Source organism: Brienomyrus brachyistius, chromosome 2, assembly GCF_023856365.1.
Source record: "Brienomyrus brachyistius isolate T26 chromosome 2, BBRACH_0.4, whole genome shotgun sequence".
Lineage (NCBI taxonomy): Eukaryota > Metazoa > Chordata > Actinopteri > Osteoglossiformes > Mormyridae > Brienomyrus > Brienomyrus brachyistius.
In genome coordinates, this window is record NC_064534.1 from 48,286,640 (window position 1) to 48,310,554 (window position 23,915).

Below are 23,915 nucleotides of genomic sequence, written 5' to 3' on the forward strand. Positions count from 1 at the left end.
CGCAGTGATGGGTTTTTGATGTATTTGGTGTGTATATGGCAAGAACATTAAGCACATATTAATTCTGAATGTCATGCTGATAATTGTATTGAGAAACAGCACTGGTTCTGTTCAAAAGTCTGTCTGTTTTCTCTTTCTACAGGTCAGTAAAATGTGTGCATGGGACTGTATTATAAACACGCAATCTGAAGTTTTGAACCGACCACAGCTAATATCGAATATGTATTTGAAGGCATACATACTTGGTCAGCAAATGGAGCCTGTCAGTTTAAATTTGCATACTGCAAGGGGTGCTTTGCTGTGTGTCTTGCATTGTATTGCATAAATATGGACAGTTTGTTTTATCGTAAATGGTGGAAATGTGGGGGGGGGGGGTGTTCTGCTAAATCAGACTTCTCCTACTGTCCATCTCTGATCGCTTGCACTCTCTGTTCTCTTTGCCTGATGTGTTGGTTCTTACCCTGCTTGAATGCTGCTTTCTAATCCTGTTCAGGTGGCAGTGTGTGAACCATAAAGATGAACTGAAAGGATACAGAAAAGAAAACAGGAAAATCTTGTGGCACGGTGGTTAATGTCACTGTTGTGCAACTGGAAGCCTTTGTTGATGTCCTTTGGATCCACTGTTGTACTGCAGAGTGAGGTTTTTCGTCTGTGTTTCTTTCAGTGACACATCAGTTTGGGTAAAAGTATCAGCTAAGTGACATTATAAGGTGGTTGATGTTGATCAAGTTCCTGTCTGTATTAATTTAGTGGCTTGTTCAAGCTATAATTATATTTTTTCTCTCTGTCAGTATCACCTCTTCTCTTTAAACACTGTCATGTTGAGCAGTATATATTGAAACGTTGGTTGAAGAATGTAGGAGACGTTGGGTTGATCCACTTTAATTTGGTGATCAGTGGCCATTGACACACGTTTTTGTTGTAACTGTGGGCGAGTTTAAGGCTCCAGAGTGTCTCAAAGTCAAGCGTTCTAGGATCAGTTTGCTAACAGCATAATACTGTCATCATGGAGTCGCATGGAGTTTACCTGTAGATGGCTTTTCCAGTCTGACAGGTTTTTGTTTGTTTCCTTATACATGCGTGTGGCTGAGCTTTTGATCCGAAACGCACTCTTAGTGACTTTTTCGGTAGCTAAATGGCAAGGGATGCACATAGGTAAATTACTTTACAGGCCATTGTCCGTTGTGGGGGGCCTCTGCTTTTAAGCAGGAAGCCGGATTGCTATAAATAAAGTAATAAATAATGCTGCATGTAGGGCTGCACGAAATCACATTGCAATTATACAGCACATGCACAGTAATCACCAGGGCTTTCGATAACGGGCAAAACATGCGTCCGAACGCCGGCATTTCAGTACTATACACACGGTTTCTTACATCCAACAATTTGGTTAGTATGTTAGTATTATGACGCCCAAACATTGGTAATCTGTATAAATTCAGCATCTCCTTATGGTTAAATGTGTCTGACTTAAAATGGCAAACAGTTCACCACGGCGCCTTTTACACTTATTTATCCACGATATCTCCTCCTTTTAAAAGATGTTATGGTTGCTGGACTGTCCCTTTCTTCACTGCCTCTTCAGTGCTTATCACTTCCCTGACTTACTAAAACAGTGGCATATGGCGCGCTCCGCTATCCAAATTTAATAAACCAAGGATTTGCCGAATGTTTAGGGATTGCTAACTTTTGGTGTCATACATCTGCTTAATATTTTAGCCGGACTGCTAAACTGCTTATCAAATTGTGGACGTAAGCAACTGTGCGTATAGTATTGAAAAGCCGGCGTCCGGACGCATGTTTTGCCTGTTATCGAAAGCCCTGGAGATTAATGTGCATGTGCCATATACTAGCGAGGTCTTCAGGATATGATGTCGAACAGCCCTAGAGCTGCTGTTTTGACCCCATAATCTCAGCTTCTTTTTTTTAAATTTTACTTACAAGGTCAGACTGGGATGTAATGTCTACCACTTTCCCTGCTGTGTACACACACGCACTCTTTCCTTATTTGCTCTGCCTTTGCACGTCCTGAGCCATTCCAGCAACACACCAGTGAGAACTTCAACAGAGGAAGACGGTCATTAAGCTGTTCATGTCTGTGTACCTCCCCAGTCGTAGACATAGATAAATATCAAGTGACAAAAATGTAGTGCTTTAGTATTGCTGGGTGTCCTTAGCAATGAATGGGGAAAGTTACCGTATTTCATGTAGGTTAGGTATACAGGATATTACGGTTATTATCTGGTTGTTTTTGCAGTGTGGTAACTTGCATCATGATCCTGGTGTAGAAAAGGCGCTGGGTTCTGTCTGTTTGAGATTAGAAAGTGCTTATGATTAGATTGATGTTTAGGCTTCATTCTAAAATTGCCAAGATAAGTCAGAGGACATACTTCTGGAGGGAGAAGGAACATGTGGCAATATTTAAGTAACTTCTGTCCAATAGCACTTTCTGTTATGGTGAAGATTTTCTTCCGAATTTGCCTCTTCTGAAATGTGGAGGGGGGTTCTTCCTTGCACCATGTTGAGCGTCTTTGTCTTTGGTCTTGGCGCAGTTGGACCAAGTGCTGCCAAGCAACATGGGTGCCATGGCACCACTGGGGTCTCCATGGAGACATCTACAGGAAAAGGAAGCATTGGGGCCAGGGGCGGGGGGGGCGCTAGAGTATTATTACAGGGATGTCGTCCTCCCGTTGGGAAATGCCGATGCGAAGCACACGAATGAAGTCTTGCAATTTGCGTAAATGGAGCGTGAATCGTGATGATGTGGCAGCAGTGATGGGTCACGCAGCACTTCCTATGTGGGCTGACCCTAAAACATGGCGAAGAGACTCCAAAATGTCTACCTCTGCGTAGTCTGTCTCCTGACCCTTGGACACGGGGGGATTAGCTGATGCCCACTTTGAGCCCCTGTACTCCCCCCCAAGGTCCCAAAGATTGCAGTGCGTTTCAGAAGCACTCCATCGTGACACAAGCAAGAGGCATGACTGCGGACAGATTTTATTTCCATTGTCTAATTAGTTGCATAAATCCAGGGAATTTATTTTCCTTGTTTGCCCTGTTTTCTGTATGGGTTTTAGCTGTTGCAGCAAGGAATCTTGCTCAGTGTGCTGTCATAGGTGTATCATTAACCAATCAAGTGCCTCCTTATTGAGTGAGTTTGTAGGAGACACTCCATGTGTAATTACATAAGAAGCTCAGTTGAGTTTAATCCCCCTAAATCCCGCAGCATCCCTCACTGGAAGGGATTGGACGTGGATTTTGTTTGCTATGCTGTTTAATAAACAATATGTCTTGCGAAGTGAAAGGAGCATGCAGTTGGAAAGTTAATTCCGTGTTTTGTAGCGTTCCAGATGAAGGTTGGTTGTGCGTTTTTAGATTTTTTTAAAATGGAGGGTTCTCTCTGAAGCCTGAACTGGTGCAGACTGCACTGTTCTGCCTCATCCAGATGATGGTTCGGCACCAAGCGACTCTCCATATCCATCGAGGTTGATTGACCCATGGCAGCTGATGAAGGTCCTCATGCACCTGCAGCGTGCAAGTACAGTAACTCTCAGAAAGCAAGGCATTCGGTGTTAAGGGTGAATGAAAGGTACAGTGCATTCGTAAGGGCTTTGGCTACAAGAAAGAATGGCAAATTGTTACCTGTACATCCCCAGTCTTCCCTTTTTTAATTTACAGAGTGGATGAATGGAACTTGACATTACAGCTTGACCGCTGCTGGATTTATAGGTAACTGCATTACAAACTAAGAACTGTCTGTTTTTTCCATATCTCCTTACTCAGTGTTGTTGTTTGGGGTAGTATCAGGGGTAAACAGTTCTGTCAGTAGTGCACATTAATTCGTGCTAGTTCCTGCGGGGGAAATACGTACCACTCTCTTTTAGCCTTTTCCCCTGTGATGGGCTCAGGTTCTCATGTATTTAAGAGAGTATTTGGGCTGAATAAGCATGCATCCTGTTTAGGGAAAGAGTGTATCTTTGCTGTTCATTTTTCTTGAATTGTGATTTGCACGTGTACTTTCCCTAGGAGGGCAGATTCGTCTAGTGCCACGTTCCTCAGCTCATTCACAACTTACTGTCAACTTCTCCTCAGTCTGTCTTTGTTGGACCAGATGTTGCCATGGTGATAAGGCCCTCATTTTCAGTTTAGTATTTTTGTTAATCTCATCTCCTCATCTTTCTGATGCTGAAGTGATGGGTCTTCATCGCAGCCTCCTAGTCATGCTCCTGTAGACTGTAGGTTTGGCCAAGAAATGGTACGATCACTGGTGCACTCATACTTATCGATTTTAGCTGATGTTGGTTAAACTTAAAGGAGTTTGTCCAGTGTAAATTTTAGACGATTTTGCCAGCCTATGTTTAGGCTTTAGTCAATATTCAAAGTTAGCCACACCAGAGCTAAAGATGTATAATTACTGAAGTCATAGAGAAGCAATGGACAATCAGCCATTTCCCGTAACGGAGGATGAGGGATTCTGTTGGCTCATTCACCATTTAGAACCTCGCTACAGTCTCCCAAGTCAGCACTGCTAGGCTGACGTCTCAATGCCTGCGTTGTATGATGTCGTTGCTACATACCAGCACATGAGATGTTAAGAAGTAACATCAGCAGCATCATCTCGGAGGTTAGCCTGTTATCAGTATTGGTAATACTAGGCAGAAATATATTGGTTATTGGTCCCGACTGAAATTTATGGACGAGTGCACCATATCATCCAGTGGAGGGACCTGAGCTCCACGGCAGCCCCCCCTACTGCCAGGATCGTGTCACGCTGCATGGGATGCGTAAGGGTGTGGATCAGCCCTTCAGGTATTTGGCACTGCTGCCCCCATATTCTGAACACATGCTGTTAGGTGGAGAAGTCATTGGCAATTTCATAGTCTGTCCCACAGGTACTGTAGGATTGATGTCCAACCCCAAGTTAACAGCTTGTTACAAATCGGCTTTTTGTAAAACCTGTGAAATTTGGTCTTGTACTGCCACACCCAAAAGAGGTCTCCAGGGTTTATGGGTTTATTTCTTAGACAGCGAAGGCTTAATTTTTCACACTGAGTTGTTATCTTGCCTTGCTAATGGTGCTTTTGAGACGCCATCATACACAGCCACAGGTAGGACCTCATTCCCTTATGTTTGCTTAGCTGTAATTTTGTTTTCTTAAAATGCTTATCTTTTGCCTGTATATTTCATATTTCATACATATACAGGGACCAACGTGTTGAGCTGATTAAGCTAATATATATAGTACACATTATGCAGTTGTTAGCAATAGCTTGTCCTGTACCGATGCTTTAGCATTAGCATTGCTAGTTTAGGTTAGCATCAACTGTTTGTCAGAGTTGGTCTAAGCAAGTTAACTTAAAAGTGAGAGAGCTCCTGGGTCCTGCCTGACCTTGAAGGTCTGTTGGACTAAGCTGATAAGGAGCAGACATAAACAGGCACGCGGGGTGCCTAGCCACCTAACCGTCTCCGTGGTCTTCAGGTTAGCATGTCCAGGCACAAGGACACGGCGCAGAAGAGCAGGGATGAGAAGGTGGGTGTTGGTGCCAGTTGGGGCTTGGGGGGGGTGCAGGGGTGCAGAATCTTCGACCCTGGGGGTGAAGCTGTGGCTGATCTGTGCCGTGCGCTCCGGTGGATTGACCTGAGAAAGTCGTTCTGTCTGACCCACTTACTCTCCGCTAATATTAGTGACGAGATAAATCAGCGTGCTACGTGTGTTGCTGTCATGCCTTAACGTTGGCTTTTCCCCAGTATGGAAGGGTGGCGTGTGTGTCTGTGTCTATGTGGTGGGCTCTGAGATTTCTGTCTGAGGAGTAAGTCTGCGCACCTTACTGTAAAACACTTCTGTGGCTGTGGCAGTCCCATGAGGACCCGGTGGGTTTCAGGGGGGTCCTGGTAGCAGGCGCCATCTCTCTGCTGGCCCCTCCACTGCATGGCCAGCCTGAATGCATTATTGATGTCTCCCTGCAGTTAGCCCGTTCGGAGGCCATCTGCTGGGTTGTGGTGCCAGGCCAGGCGTGCTGGATGGGGGGGCATCCGTCCAGCCGCCCCCCCCATCCCCTATCTCCCCACAAACCCTCCATTGTCTCTTTTTTGCCGTTTGCTATTCTCACCCAAGTGGTGGGCAGGTTCAGTCGGGCGTGGGGGGGGGGGTGCTCGGTTGCCGAGACCACCTCTGTGATGGTTATTGGAGCTCACCAGAGAGCCACAGTGCCGCTCTTGTGCTGACTGGAGGGGGGTGGTTGGGGTATAAATGTTGTTCACGTAAATGAGGCTTTTATGTGATTAGGGCTCGCCGAATGCTTTCACTCAGGCCAGCCGGCCTCTCAGATCGCTCAGCAGCCAAAGGGGTGTGTGGGTGTGTGTGTGTGTGTCTGTGTGTGTGTTTGCACAGCACACAAGGTGAAAAAGTAATTTTGTAGCTGTGTGTGTGAAAGAAGCATTCTGTGCGGCTGTCTGAAACCAGTTTATGTGTTTTTGCGTGACAGACCGCAAGGGAAGAAAAGCTTTTTCACATAGTGCACCATGGCTCTGCTGTAAGGCTCTATAAATGGGCTCTCTGATATGTGGAGCCACAAGTGATAACTTGGCATTTTTAGCACTTGTCACTGTTTATTTGACCCAGCGATTGTGGCTGAGGCCCAGGGGCCGTCACCGGGGGTAACCGCGCCTCCCACCGTGATGGCGGCCTGGGTGTGGCCTCCATGCCAACACACCTGTTCAGGTCTCACTGGCGCTGAGGTCGCGAGCAGCGTGTTTGCTCAGGGAGGGGTCCACGAACCTGACCGCACCGTCTCTGGTGTCACGGCTTTGATTCTGAATCTGACATCACTGTAATGTGCTTTAGCCAGGCCTGGAAATCCGGGCGTCCCATGCGGCTCCGGTGTGCTCTGCTGCTTATGAGGACAGCCCTGTGCTGAGCCGGCTGATGCAGTGTCCACATGCCCCAGCTTCCCGTGGGCTGTCCTCGGCAGCTTTTCCGGAAAGCATCTTGCCCTCCTGCTGTCTTGTGATGAGCAGCAGGCCCAGGCAGGAGTGGGGGGGCGGCACTTACGTTGGTGTGGTTTTTTTTTTTTTTTTCTTTTCTTTCCTTCTTGCCGTCACGGCGCCTCAGCCTGGCAGACCCAGACGGAAGCTGCTGGCTTCCCAAGACAGATTAGAGAGACGTGCGGCCACCGCGGTAAACCGACGCCGCGGCGGCAGCAATTATGGCCGTGGCGGATCGCGCTGAGCGGGTTCACCGGGCCCCCCGACTGCCGAGGGAGTTCCTCTGCAGGTATGGCGTCCTGCTGAGGCAGCTCCTCTGTACTGGTGTCACGCTGTACCCAGTGTCACAATTATCTGGATTTCTGCAGGAGTCACTCCTGTCTGGTTTGATCTGATCTTCATAATAATGGGGATTCGCCCCAAACAATCATTCTTAGAATTCTGTTTGGATTTTGGTTGATGGAAGTTGGATGCCATTTCCTTTCTGCCTACCGTTCATCCAGAGGGCATGACGACTTTGCTCATTTCCGCTTTTCTTTCTCATGCCTGATTGCCAGCGGGGGACGACCTTGTTCTCACAATGGTGTTTGTGCAGCACGAAATAAATGTCCCTATCGCAGTGGATGGCCACACCTTCAGACCCCATCGCTCAACCTCTGTGCCTGTAACTGCGACCTGTTAGTCTGACTGTAGCTACATTAGATATCACCTTCATCTTTGTGTGAAATCCCACCCAACTCAAATTCCTGAGAGGCATCAGAGCAGAGGGTTCTAGAAGGGACCAGACTCTGCTGTCAGGTCCTGTACTGCCACTGACGTCCTTACAAGCCGTGACAGTTTTTGCTGGTTACTTTCATACGTCCGGGACGGCGAGGCTGAGATTTGCTGTATCCTGACATCATCGCTGGAGATGATTTCACCGCATGCCATTGCTAGCGTGAAACTTAACTCTCCTGTCGTCTTTACATCTCCCACAATTCCCCCATAGCACTAGTTCAAAGTGACAGGATAAGCAGTGCGATTTATGACAGTCTTGTCAAGCAACCTCCACTGTTGAGATGAGGGCTGGTGCAGGGGGCTGATTGTATGTCTTGCGGGGTGGTTCGCATTATCCAAACCCAGTTCTGCTTTTGTGGCAGAGCCAGACAAACGGCACATTAGGGTGTTTGTGTGCGTCATCACTGGCAGAGCTGCATTGAGCCACGTGCAGCACACGGCTGCAGGTCTTCCTGGTCCGAGCGTTTGCCGGTGCCCCAGAGCACCGTGACGGCCTCAATGCTGAGTAAATGTTGACTTTCTGCACCCTGTTGGCAGTGCTGCTTCAGATGAGAATGACAGAACGCCAAACAAGGGCCACCGTGTCACGTGTCACTTGCCGATTTCTCCCAGCATGCTCTTGCAGGGTTGGATGAACATAGTCCAGTCAGCCGGTGTCTTTCTGTAAGACGTCTGGAGGCACCAACACCAGGGAAAGAGGAATTCGCCCAGAAATCTGAGCTTAATGCCCATCAGCTGCTCGCTTCCTACAAACAGATGCATACAAAGCTAATGCTTCAGATGGGAAACGATATAAAGTGCAGCTGTCAGCAGTAGACTGAAGGGCCCTGATCCTAAATGACATCCTGGAGTAGCAGTTGTACGTATCTAGATCTGGCTGTAGACCAGGGGTGGGGAAGCTGATCCATGGAGGGTCGCTGTGGGTTTTTGGGATGGCTTCTCAATCAGCCAATAATAAAGCAGTCGTTCTTAATTTCAGTCTTGGGAACCCACTGTTATTGGCTGATTGAGAGGTCATCCCAAAAAACCCGCCCCCACACTGGCCTAGATTCCCCGCCCCTGCTGCAGACCTTAAGTTCATCAGCATTGTAGTGCGTTACTTGTAGCGTATTTTATCGAAAGTACCAGTTTGCAGTGTGAATCTGCAGGGATTGCACCTTTCCTAGTGTAAGCTTTCTCGTAGTAGGTGGTGTGATGTTTAAGGTCACGGACCTGTAACCGGAGCTTAGCAGCTTCAGGTTCCAGTGCTGCCCCTCAGGTGTGCCCTTGAGAAAATCCTGTGTGTGTGTGTGTGTGTGTGTGTGTGTGTGTGTGTGTGTGTGTGTGTGTGTGTGTGTGTGTGTGTGTGTGTGTGTGTGTGTGTGTGTGTGTGTGTGTGTCTTTTGGGTGAAAGCTGAGAAATGTTATTAAATGATACATCCATTGGTTTTGCATACCCATGTTTTCAGTACGAATTTATATGGTGATAAAAAAGGAAAATTGAATTAGATTTCAGTATTATGATGTTGTATTAATATTATTTTAAATTCCATTGCTGCTTGTATTATACGGGGTGATGCTGAGTTCCTCACTTGTCCATATCTATGAACAAAAGTGTCTGCTGTTCATTATTAAGGTGTTTGAGTGCATCCACCTTGTTCCTGGTCATTGTCCTCTCTTGCATTGAAATTTACAAACATCAATACGTTTTCAATAAAATGGCTCTACTCTGGTCACTTTCGAGTGAAAGTTCAGGCTTAATTTGTTGAAGAATCCACCTCTTTGTTTAGCTCATGTCTTCACCTGCACTGATGTTCAGAGACGTAAGCAGGCCTCCAGTCCTGCTTCTTCACTGTCCAGATTTCATATCCAAAAAGTTTTTTCTTTTAGGACATACTAGCCTTTGGTAATTTTGGCAAACCGCAGCACGTCATGTCAGGCGGCCTTGTACGCTGCGAGTTGTCAGACGGCAGTTATCTGCGTCATTTGAGCTTTCTCTGCTCGCGTGTCAAGATTAAAGCTGAGGCTTGTCGACACACAATGGGCCAGGAAATAAATTCTCCTGAAAAATCATGTCGCAATAACCTGGGAGACTGAGGCTGCTGCTTATGCAGTTCCGGATTGTTCATGCAGTACGGAGTTTACAGGGTTCAAGTGTTAGGGAGTAGCCAGTCTCCTTAGCTTAGAATAATTGGTTTTTAACCCTGCGCTGCCCACTATTGCCCAGTAATTAAACCACTATGAAAATGCTGATCTTTGCAGTCCTCTCTTCTCTTGTCAAACAATCCCAGAATGCACTGTCATTCTTTGTGCATCACTTCATGTTTTGCTGATGTATGGATATCCAACCCGGCCAGGCTGTGCAAATTGCGAACAACCCCCCCCCCCCCACACACACTAGTAACATTCCTGAGTGCACCAATCCAACCCCATTGGCTAAGGTCACCTGACCTCTGCAACGGCCTTCTGGGTAATGCCTTCTGCTCTACTTTTCCTTGAAGTTATGGGAGGATTGTCAATGAATGTAGTGTCAGGAAATCTAGAAAATCAGCCTAATTAAGTAATTCTTTTTTTTTTTTTTGACAAATTTGGTATTAATCCCATTCTGAAGAACCTATAGAGACTTATGAAAGTGGGAGTATTAAGTTCTGCCTTAACTCTGCCCTAACTTTTTTTTTTTTTTTTTTTTTTTTTTTTTCTTCAATTTGTATTTGTGGTATGTTTGTTTTTTTTTTTTTTTTTTTTTTTTTTTTTTAGTCGTCGATCCCCTGCTGGGAAATCCCAGGGCTCAAAATTCAGATAAGTAACCCCCCCCCCCCCATCTCTCTCCTCCAGCTCAGCAGCATAAGCAAGGCCATCAACTCCAGTGAGACGCCAGTGAAGGAGAAGCATGCCCGCAGTATCCTGTTCACCGTGACGAGGCGCCCAGGGTTGGGACACAGGCTGCATGCTCGTTAACCGCGCTGATTAAATCCATTTCCACTTGGTTGTTGATGCTGCTGCCTGCTTGAGCTTTTCCGCTCTGTCTCGTCAAAATGTAGCCTTCAGAAATGGGTAAAACCATAGCAGAAGGACCATTAACTAGAACTTGCATACTGGTTTATTGTCACAAACTTTGCCCATAAGGCCCGGCCTCCACTGCAGATGCTTTAGTATTTGCTTTCCAATCAGACCAGACAGACTCTCAGCACTCACACAGAACCAGGCTACTTTATTTTTATCCATTTTTTAATTTTCAATTCGGTCATGATCTGTCACACGTCACCTCCCCTGAAGTGCGCTGGGGGGGGGGGGGCGTGTCTACATCCTCGCCACTGCCAGCACAGCGGCAGCTATGAAAGGTCACCTAGAATCACCTAGAGCTGGTTTAAGGAAATGACCTTGCTGAGATACAGGACCGCTGGCTTCTGTCCCTCTTTAAAGGCTTGAGTTGGGGGTTCAGTCATCAGTGGGGCCACCAATTCTGTCCGGCAGCTCCATGCTCCTTGACCACTGCTCCCCCATCAGGGATCGTCCTGGGGACACACAGGGAGAAGGGGGCCTTCACCTTCTGGTCCTACGCCCTGGGCCTGCCGCTGGCTAGCAGCTCCATCCTCAGCTGGAAGTTCTGCCACGTTCTTCACAAGGTTCTACGAGATGGGCACCACAACGTGAGTCTCCCCCACCCCCCCCCACTTCTAATTACCCAATGGAAACCCTCATATGAATGGCAAAAGGACTTTATATTTTGGCCAAAATGTAATTTAACATGAGAGAACCTAATGACACAAATGTCGCTGCCTGTTCCAGTCAAACCAGACAGACTCCCAGTCGTCTCACATTGACTCGTACTCCCACAGGCCTTTAAAAAACAAACGAGTTTCGTTGTAGCTTGTTACATTAACAATGAAGGCTTTCTGTTCTATTCTATTCCGTTCTTCATGCCATGAAATGTGCTCCCCTGCAATCCACCTAGTAGCTTCTTGTGTAACATCAAACTACAAACTCTCCCTGCAGCACTTCATTAGCGTTCTCTCAGCCCATAGTGATCATACCTCTGAGAGTCGACGGTCCACCACAAACTTGCATGGCCTAGTTTCGCACCAACCACTATGTCACAGGGGAACATCTGTTTAGTGTAAAAGTGCAAGAAGCAGCGTTTCACATACTTGTACCTTTACTGATATTGTTTTGTAGAGCCTGCAGGACTGTATGAGGCATCACAGCAACATCAAGGAGATGGGAACCCTCTGGGTGAGTGTTGGGCGTGGGGATGCTGTTGTGGTCTGCCATTGGGTGTGGGGATGCTGTTGAGGTCTGCCATTGGGTGTGGGGATGCTGCTGAGGTCTGCCATTTTAATTTTGTCAGTGTTTCTCTGCTCATAAATTATATCAATTTCACCAATTATATAGGGTATTTATACTGTAGGGATGCAGCTTTAAATATGTCATTTCCAAAAGTTCTGCTTAACATTAGTCTTACAAAATGCAAGCTGTCCCTGGTCAGTGTCCTGTTTTCATAGAGTAGCACAGAAGGACAATGGCAATTGTATAATGAGTCCTACACCCTGCACGTCCCTTCTCACCTTGTGTTCTGTGTTTTCACATTTTCATTCAAAACTCTTGATTGTTGTGTGTGCTGAATGCTGTGTAAAGTTTGAGGCTACTGCAAGGAATCTTGAGAGATGGAGTTCTGGGGGCCATGTGCAGCTGCTGTACACATGAATCACTCTTGGGATTCGGCCAGGGATATAATATAATTGGCATCAGTGTTAATTTTAACGAAAAATTTTCGTCATCGTTATCGTCAACATCCTTTATTTTCAAACTGAAACGAGACGATAACTAAAAATTATTTGGCAAGGCCTAATACTATGACGAAGTGCATTGACACTTTCATCAACCAATAAAAACGAGACGAAAATGCTTTCCAGAGATGGGATACAATCAGACCTAATGTATTTCGCATACAGGGTTGTTCAACTAGGTCCAGTTAGAATATTTCTTGAAGCAAAGGTCCGGAAGATCATAATGTCTAACTATTTAGTGTGATATATATATATATATATTTAAGTAGCCTGTTAGTTGTTTGCATATAATCAATACCTGACTGTCAAATCAAATTAATTCAGTACAATTCAAAAAGTTTTTAATGATATTTATTGTCATGTGACATAGAGCTGAACATATATGTATGACTGTTAGGATTGCTGGGGTAGACGAGTAGGCTGGACGCGGGGAAGGATGAAGGAAAAGGGGTTTTATTGGGACTACGGGGCAAACGACGAGGAACAATACAGCACATAATGATGGGCACCCAACCGAGAGAGACGTGGGCTGATATACGTAAGACAGGGCAAAATAACAGGGAACAGCTGGGTACAATCGGGGAAGCACATGTGGATGTTGGGGGGCGTGACAATGACTGCCCATATGCATGTTTTCTCATTTACTAGTTTTAAAATGACTTTTTAAAAGCAGGGCTGCATTTGAAAATGAGAAAATAAAATCTGAAAAATGTGCATGTTTGAATAAAGTGCTTAACTTAAACCGTAAAACCCTAATACAATCATTTTTATATCATATATTTTAGTGTTCATGGATTTCAGTATTGGTTTCGATAATCCCACACGTTAGTAAAATTAACGTCTCAATTTAATATAAATACATACGAACTTATCACTTCGATCGCTATTGGAGTATGGTATGGGGTCATATTATTTCTAAATGTATTACAAAACGTGACGTGTTTTTCTCATATTGGCTTTATATTTGTCGGAGTGACAACGCAAACGGAATGACAAGCCATTTCAGGCGAAAACAGCGCATTTTACTTTTCATTTCGAAAACACCGGATTGCCAGCTTCAGCCAGCTGGCTGGAGTGAGATTTTCAGTTTCAGTTGTCTGCACATATATGTAACAGTTCTTTCACTGTAAATAGTCTGCTTCTGTATTTCACTTTGAAAATACACTTTTGATGTAGCTAATTTGAGGTTTATAATGCAATAATATAGATTTGCAGTAAGATTTCCTGCGTGAGTGTCTTACCAGAAGCTTGACATTTGGCAACCCTGAAAACGTACATTTTTCGTTTCACCCGAGTTGATTTATATAACTAACAACATTTACTTTATGCAGTTGTTAAAAAGTGGAAACTTCAATGAACACGAAATCACCTGAAAGAGGGGAGTTGATTTTTGGCTCTATACACTAATAGAATTGTAGCCTTGGGGTAATTATTTTGATGTTGAAAATGCTAAAATAGAATGGTTGCACTTCCTGCTACTGGTAGCCGTTGAAGTATGTTTTAAATGTTTGGATTTTTTTTCCTTGATAATGGGTATAAATCCCCGATACCATTATTGGTCTTTTTTCTTTAAACATATTTGAGAATTTCAGGTGAAACATTTGACAGCGAACAATAGCAAATTAAAATAAATATTTGTTATTTTAATATTCAGAGAGAGCAGGCCTGGTGGCATTATAGCCTATGCACTTTTTCTTTGAAGTAATTTTATTTTTCCACTGATATTACAGTACTCAGTTTCCTTGTAAATAAACATAAGTTTGTGTTTCAAATAAGAGTGAAATCTGTGTATTTGTGTACCGCACCATCAGACCTTAACACCGTTCCTTAACATTGGTTTCATTTCATCTTGGTGAACATAATGACTTTCAGAAATTGCAGGGAAACTTTTTAAACATTTAGTTGACTAAAAGTGCAAAGTATAATCAACTGTAGTTTTAGTCGACTGAATTCTTATATTTAGCTGACTAAAACTTAAACAATTTAACTAAATTATGACAAATTACATTTTGTGTCAAAAGACTATGACTAAAATTAAATAAAAAAAATTGCTGTCAAAATGAAGACTCGTTGGCATGTATAGAAGGTGAGTGTCTGACGTGACTCTTCCATTTGCACATGCAGGGTAACCTCCACGATCGATACGGGCAGCTGGTCGCTCTGTACGCGAAGCTTCTCTGCAACAAGATGGACTTCCATTTGAAGGTAGCGTGGCAGCCTCGTGCTTTTGGCCTGATCCATGTCACTAACCACCGTAGTTCCCTAATCCATTGTTATCTGCCATGTGATTTAAATTATTATTATTTTTTTTTATCATATATGGCCATCCATAGCACAGACCACTGCATTTAAAACAGTCCTTTTCTGCAGCATTTCTCCACCCAGATTTAAATCAGGTAGTTTCTAGGTATAGATTGTAGTTCTTGCTGTTCCTGCTGCAGTGCTCACTGTTTTAGAGAATGCAAGATTCCCTTATAAATTCAGCCATTCAGAATAGGCTCAAAGTCAACTTTAATTGAAGAGCATAATATGCAAGGTTCATTTGCAGGTATGCCGCTTCCTGGAGTCAGTAGCTCTCTCAAAATGATGGGCATTGCTGATTATTTTTGGCAGTATGAACACATCATCATGAACTAAGGGAGGCAATGTGTGTTCATGGTGTGTAAAGACTCCCCCCCCACCCCAGCATACAGAAATCCAACCCAACCTGGAGGTCTCGGATGAGGTTCTGGAGCGCACCGCTGGGACCGACATCAACAACGTGTAAGTGTGCCTTGCGTATGCGTGTACACCTCCCTCTCTGCCCCCCTCCCTCAACACAGGTCTCATCCTTGTCTGTGCATTTACATTCATATTAACAAACAAATCACACAGATGTACAGTACTGTGTATCTTACTTATAGTACTCATATAGTACTTAGCCAGTCATAGAAAATGACACCCCATTCTTTCCAGCCACCATACAATACACCCATGTATATTTTTGACTTGACCGCTAGCACACTTTGTATGGCTAATCTACATCTCATTGTCTTTTTAAACTAATTAAATTAGGTGAGCTTGCGATAAAATTGTTCATCTAACCAGCCCACGAGATATCTGTAACTTTCTAAAGAAAAGAAGACATTTCTGTTTAGTCCTTATTGTGTTACTCTTAATATGCATATATTCTTATGTTCTATTCTGGACAAATATATATTTACTACCCAAATAAATAGCTTTAAACATTTCCTTTTATTGCCTAAGACTTTTGTACAGTACTGTATCGTGCTGCATGATCCTGAAAAAAATGTGAATTGTGATTCTTTTGCGTAGAGATCACAATTCTCTAATATTTTTCTTAAATTTAAATGTTTATTGCACACATTAAACTGCAAAAGGAAACAAAACATGACTGTGCTAAACCTATGACTGATCCAACACCAGCTTATCAACTTCTGACAACAGAAAGGAAACACTCAAGTGGCCATTCAGTTAGGGGAACCAAAAGTGCCAGTGGGGAACTTTTAAGGGTACTTTGGTACTTCGGGGTGGGACTTGAAATGTCTTCTTTGTAGATTGGTTATGCAAATAGCCTAATGTCTGTAGAGAGAATTGAAAGTAAGAAAAAGTCTGATCATAATCTAGCTGACTGGCAAAGTAAAAATTCCACATGCAGAACTTGCGATGTTGATATTAATATCGCACATCACCCAGCCCTGTAATATACAGCTTTTTTTTTTATTTTTTTTTATTCTGCCTCGTGTTGTGATGTTATTCGGTGCCAGTATGGTTTTTACGGCAGTGGAAAACCACAAACCAAAAGTACAGTACCTGGTGTGGTAGAAAAGCACCCTTTAAACAGAATGCAGAGTTATGGGATGCTTGAGACTCTCTGGGGAGAAGTAGGAGCGCTTGTTTTGATCCAACAGATGTAATACAATGCAGAAGAACTGTTTTAATTCAGAAATGAGATCGCATACAGGTGTGAGTTTATTAAAATTGCTAATTTTTAAAACATTTGTTATATTTTCTGCTCATTTGCACAGCCAGCTAATTTCACTGGAGCAGATCCTGTTAAGTACCTGGGCCGTGCTCTGCTGGGGATCCTCTAACTGTTAGGTGTCCTGGTGTCTTTGAACCTGCCAGTCAGTCAGGGGGACAGGAGATGTTTTATTAATGAAGCGGCTGGTCCGCTCTCCACACTGCGAGGGGGGGGGGGGGGGGGGTGCTGGATTGGACAGGGGGCTTGAGTGTCTGCTTTTTGCTGGTCCCATTCTCCTCAGATTCTCTGTCCTTTCTCTAGAGGGGTTCCTCTATGAATTCAACGTGTTGGCTTTTTGTCCCAAACAAAAGATACTTCAGTGTAGCCAGCGCCATCTCCCAGGGAGTGATGGGAAATTGTGGGAACTCAGATCCAGCCCCAGTTTCTCACGGGGAACTTTATCAGTGTGCACAATGTGGCCAGGTATCCCTGGAGCCGCTACCTGAGCAGGTATCCATTTCCTGCTGCAGATTCCAGCTCACTGTGGAGGTGTTTGATTACCTGGACTACGAGCTGAAGCTGGCTGAGACTGGTGAGTCACCCTAAAGGAGAGGAAACCCATTCCACCCGTCTGACCAACCCCGAAAGCTGGTCCCGGGCTGGGCCAGTAACAGGGTGGAGCATTTTTTTGACATGAGATACCAGTTGTTGTGATCTAAATATGGGCACAAACGGATCATCTGTCTGATTCCTATTAAAGCCACCAAGCGTTTAACGTTACTACCAGCAGTCAATATAAGAGAGGCTGAACATTGATCTTAGAATAGGAAGGGAATTGGAATTACCCAGTTTCCCAGAGTCCTTTGGGGTAGAGCACATTTATGCTTCATGCATGGAAACTGTACACACCCCATGGGAGAGTTTGCAGATCAGAGCAGAGTAATTTGCATAGATTTCTATCTGGCAGGGCCCACTTGTCTGCCATAATTACTTAGTTTTGTCACCCTGCCAGAAATAGAACTGGAGTCACTGGTGGTTTAGCAGTGACGCAGTAAGGGAAGTTAGGTCATAGTGCAGGCAGTGCGCTCATACAGAGGTTGGTGAGGGTTAATGGCTGACTAGCTGTTAACCTTACGCTCTCTGTTGCTTCTCTACCCACAGTGATGCGGCAGCTGAACACATCCATCGCCATCTCCACCACCACCTCAGGACAGTGTCGCCTGGCCCCCCTCATCCAAGTCATTCAGGACTGCAGTCACCTCTACCACTTCACTGTCAAACTGCTCTTCAAGCTGCACGCCTGTGAGTGGTCCAGCTTCCTGTCCCTGCCCACTTCCCGGTTGTCTTCCGCCCCCAAGATCTGAGGGCCACACTGGCATATTCTGACCTTTCTGAACTTTTGCGAGTTTGTGCATATGATTAGTCAGAATTATAATTTTTTTTCATAATCTTTTAATGTCTTAATGCCCCACCTCTGGATTCCAATTAATTGTTTACTGCCTTCAGAAGTTTATTTACAGTGTTCTTTGTTTTTACATTTATGGATGTGTTGTTCCTACTGTTTGATTCTTACTTTTCTTTTTGTACTTATCTGCATTTGAAAATGCAAATTATGTCAGCGACGTTTTCAGGATGCGTGTGCCTTCGTTTAGCCGTTTAACTGATGACTGGGACAGCCAAGTTAACGTATGAATCTCCCTTGGGCCCCAGGTCTCCCCGCAGACACACTCCAAGGCCACCGCGACAGATTCCACGACCAGTTCCACAGGTAATTCAGCAGCAAAGATCAGCAAAGTCGCTGCAAGTGAGGCCTGTTGCGTAACGCAGCCCAGAGGTTACTGGCCAGGTACAGTTCGCAAGGCGCCTGCAGCCTGGGGCCTGTCTCGTGCAGTTACCTGGAGTCAGTGTCGTACAGTTGCTGTTCCGGTTGCTAATGATATTGCAGGGACTGGCATGTGGTACTGGGGAGATCCTGTCTCCCAGTCGCTGGTGGGCTGTTGGAAGTCCCCAGTCTCAGCTTCTAAGTTTTCTTTAAACCGCTAACAGCTGTTCTGTGCAGTGAGTGAGGTCTTAGTCCCGTTAGAAAATGAATTGGTTCATCGAGCATTTATGTGCGTGTAATGGTGCATATACACCCACCTGTGCTTTTCAGTGGGCTGGTGTCCCATCCGGGGAGTCCCATTGTCCTGGGATCAGACATGCCCAGCAAACCCCTCTACTAAGTGGGCACAGAAGATGCATAGGACTCCGCTGTCTCTCATTTTAATGATGCGTATTTGGTCTTGCATATCTGCCTTTCACCTTTGACCTTGTGTGGAGTTGAAGGACAGTTTGTCTGCCTTCCAGCCTGAAGAACTTCTTCAACAAAGCCAGGGACATGATGTACTTCAAGAGGCTAATCCAGATCCCCCGGCTTCCTGATGTGAGATATGACAGCCCTCGGGCGTCTGGGACGAACTCCCACAACTTGCACCCGTTCACTGTTTAATTTAATCTCAAACATCCGTCGTGTTTCAGTCGCCCCCCAACTTCCTGCGGGCGTCGGCGCTGGCCGAGCACGTGAAGCCCGTGGTGGTGATCCCGGATGAGGAGCCGGTGGAGGAGGATGACGGCGAGCCGCTGGTGGAGGTCAGCGAGAGCAGCCAGCCTGTCCTGCAGAGCCAGCCGCAGGTTCGCACTCCGTTCTGCTCCGCTCGGGTGTTCCGGCGCCTGCCTGTGTACTGCTCTGACTGGCCAATGGCAGGTCTGCAGGTCACAGCGCTATGGGAACCGCACTCATTTCACTAAATAGACTTTAAACCCAGCAGACATAATTGCACTGAACACTGGCTTCTTTAGTCTGTAGCTTGATTTGATAAGACATCCTTTTTGTTTTGAATTTAATGGCACCTAAAAGGTATTTCTGGTAATATGCTGTTGAAGACTTTAAAATGCTTAAGATGTACATGATCTGAGGATATCTTTTTATTGAATTTATTTTTGATAGTTGGACATATTCGATCGAACGTTTGGACCCCCCAATGGCGGTTTTGATGAGAGGTAAAGATCACCATTTGCACATTAACAGACAAGTGTTATTGTGTATCTTTTAACTTGCAAATAACTAGGGCTGCCACTAATGACTATCTTTCTATGGGTTAATGGATGGATCGCTCATCTATTTTACCGCTTGGTTGATTTAATCTAAATGATTCATTTTCCTCCAGAAAATTGATAATGGACGCCGGCTTTTCGGTGCTATACGGACATTATTTTCGCCCACAATTCGATAAGCAAATTAGTAGTAAATATTAATGAGGCACATATGGTGACACCCCAAAGGTTAGTGATCTGTATAAATTCAGCGTATCCTGATACTTATTAAACTAGCGAGGGACCCTATGCTGCTGTCTTAGTAAAACATGGAAGCAATAAATACTGAAGTCAAGAAAGGAACAGCTTAGCCAGCACAGAGGAGATATTGTGGTTAAAAAAGGTAAAATGGTGGTATGGCAGTACTTTTTGCTGATTTAAAGTCCTTTTTTTTTTTACTTGGTTAACATAGTTTTCATTTTTATTTCAGTTTGCAAATTATTTTCTTTTGTTTACTGTCTGTTTTAATTTCCGTTTTAGATTACAATAATCTGACAGACACTGCCACCGTCAGTCCGCGGAGAATAAGCCCAGATTTTACCCTAAACATTTTCTTAAACCCTTATTCGATGGAGATTCTAATGTAGCAGACAGACAACTTCATGGCTTTAATAATGAGTTTATTTAGCAGCTACATTGATAAAAGATATTAAATAGCTCTCCATACTAATGGTTATTTTATAAACACGAATAGACAACACTTAGGTGATTTTGCTTATTCTGGCGGTCCACAATAGCTCCTGTGCGTTTCCTCTTCAGGTGCTCCTGCACAGCACTGGTGCCACTGTGGTATAACCTTGGCACAGTGTAAAACCACCTTTTTGGTTTGCGATAATCTGAACTGCTCCCACAATTCCACAATAAGGGAAAACATTTCTTATGATGAATTGTAGCGTTTTCGACATCATAATGGTAACTTCATTAAAAATTAAAAAAAAGTTAATTTTAAAATATTGATGTAAACACATTTTCAGCGTCGACTACATTGACTAATCGTGGCAGCCCTACAAAAAACTTTGCCAAATTGTAGGTTTCCCAGAAAATGAGTGAACAAATAACATCAAAAAGATGAACATTGTTAGACACTTTTAATCTATAAAAGCATACAATGAATGGCACTTTTTAAATTTTAGTGATGTGTATACCGTTTAAGATAAAACCAATAAGGGCAATACTGATAAAAGATTGTCATTGTAAGCTCTTGGGGAGGGACGGTGGTGCAACGCAGTGGGTCTCATTCACCAACCATTCTTAAATTTTTTTTCTTAAGTCAGTTTCACAGTTTTCACGAAGATTCTGGCATTCATTAGTGTTTTCTTGTTTGGGATTTCTTCTTAGGCAAGTTCTATGCGCACTCAAAAGCACACTTACGCACATTTTGAGTGCTGAGAAGTTTGTGCAAAATAATTGCTTGTAGCGTTTTCTTTAATTATACAGTTGTGACGGGGAGGGGGGGGGGGACTGGATTTTCCACGTCAGTTGGGGAAGGTTGTGATATATATGGTGACATCTTGACCTTTCTTAGGAGAAATGTAAGAAAAATCTTAGAATGATATTGGTGAATGAGGCCCATTGAGGTTGGGGTTGGGGGGGGTCTGCCTGTCTTCAGCTCTGTGAACCTGCCAACAGAGATGTGCAGATAGACAACCTGAAACGGGAGATCGAGCTGCTGCGGGTGGAGCTGGAGAGGATCAAAGCTGAGGTGAGGATGAGCAGGGGAGAGCCCCCCCCCACATGCACAGGAAGCCTCTGTATGTGTGTGTGTGTGTGTGTGTGTGTGTGTGTGTGTGTGTGTGTGTGTGTGTGTGTGTGTGTGTGTGTGTGTGTGTGTGTGTGTGTGTGTGTGTGTGTGTGTGTGTGTGTGTAGCAGGCTCCACCCCCTGCTATGTTTCCTCAGATTGTCACGTACACAGTTGTACACGCAGTACATGTAGTGAAATGTAACCCTAGTCCCTCCGGGGCCAGCTGTGCATAATAAGAGAATAAGAACAAAAGAGAGTAAGATACAAAGTATAAAGATAATGTTATAGTTGGGGGAAAATGGTGATCTTGGGGAAGCTGAGGGCTGCTGGGATTTGTGATGGCCAGACCGTACCTCGTTGGTGTGGAATGTGACAGAGGGTGTTGGAATGGAGAGGGTGAGGCAGAGTGGCACAGGGGAGGGGGGTGCCGGCCAGTGTGTCTGGGCTGGTTTAGCACCTGCCTGGCTGTGACCTTAGCTAACCCTCTGTGTTTCCCCCCCCCCACCAGGCCCAGCGCTTCATCACACAGCTCAAGTCCCAGATCAACAGCCTGGAGGCGGAGCTGGAGGAACAGCGGGCTCAGAAGCAGCGCGCCCTGGTGGAGAACGAGCAGCTGCGCATGGAGCTGGAGGCCCTGCGCAGGCAGAGCACCGAGAGCGAGGGCCTGCAGGCCACCTTCATGGAGGCCGAGAGTGAGGCCCCGTCCCGGGCAGCATGGACACCTTTCCTGGCGCTGTGACCACGAGCGCAGATCCTTACGGATAGTGACTAGACTGTAGACTCTGACACTAACACAAACATTGGCTTTAACTGATTCTAACACTAATACAGACGCTAACCCTAAATCCAGCACGTACACTAATATTAACTCTGATTCTGACAATTGGCCAGACTCCAACGATAATTCTGCAGATGAACACTGACACCAGCACCTGTGTTGGGTAATTCAGGCCCAGAGAGTAAAAGTCCAGACCAAGATTTTGTTTCAACCAACCAGTTGAGCATAAAGGGTCACAGCCACTGAGTATTCAACTGGTTGGTTGAAACAAAATCCGGGTCTGGATTTTTACACTCTGGACCTGAATTACCCAACTCTGACCAGCATCTACAAGCAGGACTGATGTAGAGAGCAGCACACATACCAATGTTGACAGCATCTCAGACACAGGAGGTTTGAAGTCTGGCCTGTGAAATCGCACGGTCCATCAGGGGCGGCGTCGTAGGGGTACTGGGTATCGTGGGAGTAACGTAAAGCCACGTCTCCCCGTCTCCTGTTAGAGCGGGCTCAGGCCACAGAGATGCGCTACGCCAAGCTGAAGGAGAAGCATGCCGAGCTGGTCAGCAGCCACGCCGAGCTGCTCAGGAAGGTGCGAGCCCCAGCTGACCTCTGACCTCTCACAGCGGCCTATCCCCTGCTTCCATCCTCTCTGACCACTCTGCTCCCCCTCGCTTTCCCTGTCTGGACCCTCTGAGTGTCACAAGTGCATCTGCTTATTTCCATTCAGATGTCTACCCATCTACAGTTTCATTCTGTTTCTTAACCCTCTGGAGTCGACGGCATCGTTGGCGATGCTGCGTATCTTTCTCGTGTATTTCAGTTCATCCATCCATCCATTTCCCAAACCGCTTATCCTACTGGGTTGCGTGTATTTCAGTTCATAACTTGCTGAAATCGTACTGTAGAAACATGAAAAAAATGCTGATTAAATCCGTAATCTGTTGTTAAACGCAGATTGACGCAGAAAGTGTTTAAAATTAGGATAAATCTGCAAAAAAGTAAACCGTGCCCCCTTTATTTTACCTGCATCGGGGGCGTGTAGTGCCGCCCTCACCTGAAGATCTCTGTTCGCATTATAAATAGCCGCATTACTGCGTATTCAAATCGCATTCACATGGTAATTTGATGAACAATTCAGTGGTGAAACGCGATACAGATACATCCCCATCAGCGTCATAAAAGGGGGGGGGATGTAGCCAGGTGTGAATGGCTCATTCATACATGTGAAAGTTGCTACATATTCAATGAAAGGAGCCCAGAAATAGTGACATGAGTTTTTCCTATTTATTTATCCAACTGAATGTTGCAACTACACCATTTAGTCATCTTCATGTAGCCAAGACTTTGGTGATCAGATATCTGGGATCAAAGCAAACTGCCACCATTGCTTACTATGCAAGTTCCAAACTGCATTTTGCAATGTCTATACTTTGATGTCAAATTACAAATTTTACATAAATCTGACATATTTACAAAGTACACTAATGTTAAGATGAGTTTAATGCCAAAACAAATATATAAGGAATAATTTATTTGCCATGATTAAGTTTATGATATTTGAAGAAATGTGTGATCATGCCCCAGTCAGTGAAAGTGTGTTTCATACCCCTAGACCCCACAGGGTTAAACTACTGGCGTTTTCACTCTGTCTCTCTGTTACCGTACATCTACGTCTGTCTGTATTTCTGTTTTGTGTCTGTCTTTTTCTGTGTGTGTGTGTCTGCCTTTCTGCATGCACCTCCAAACGCAGCCCTTTGAGCATTCGGCAAGGG

The 23,915-nt window shown here is 44.9% G+C and overlaps 1 protein-coding gene across 2 annotated transcripts in view; it reads left to right on the forward strand.

Annotated features, from left to right (window-relative positions):
- Positions 1-23,915, forward strand: part of LOC125709179 (huntingtin-interacting protein 1-related protein-like) — a 38,543-nt gene that overhangs the window by 1,867 nt on the left and 12,761 nt on the right. For both annotated transcript variants that reach the window (XM_048977365.1, XM_048977372.1), the window contains exons 2-15: positions 10,576-10,639; positions 11,248-11,390; positions 11,917-11,973; positions 14,652-14,732; positions 15,214-15,290; positions 17,022-17,083; positions 17,653-17,793; positions 18,202-18,259; positions 18,838-18,913; positions 19,009-19,161; positions 19,478-19,530; positions 21,253-21,325; positions 21,874-22,057; positions 22,644-22,732. In XM_048977365.1, the coding sequence (XP_048833322.1) occupies positions 10,576-10,639; positions 11,248-11,390; positions 11,917-11,973; positions 14,652-14,732; positions 15,214-15,290; positions 17,022-17,083; positions 17,653-17,793; positions 18,202-18,259; positions 18,838-18,913; positions 19,009-19,161; positions 19,478-19,530; positions 21,253-21,325; positions 21,874-22,057; positions 22,644-22,732 (1,311 nt within the window). The remainder of the gene's footprint in view (positions 1-10,575; positions 10,640-11,247; positions 11,391-11,916; positions 11,974-14,651; positions 14,733-15,213; positions 15,291-17,021; positions 17,084-17,652; positions 17,794-18,201; positions 18,260-18,837; positions 18,914-19,008; positions 19,162-19,477; positions 19,531-21,252; positions 21,326-21,873; positions 22,058-22,643; positions 22,733-23,915) is intronic.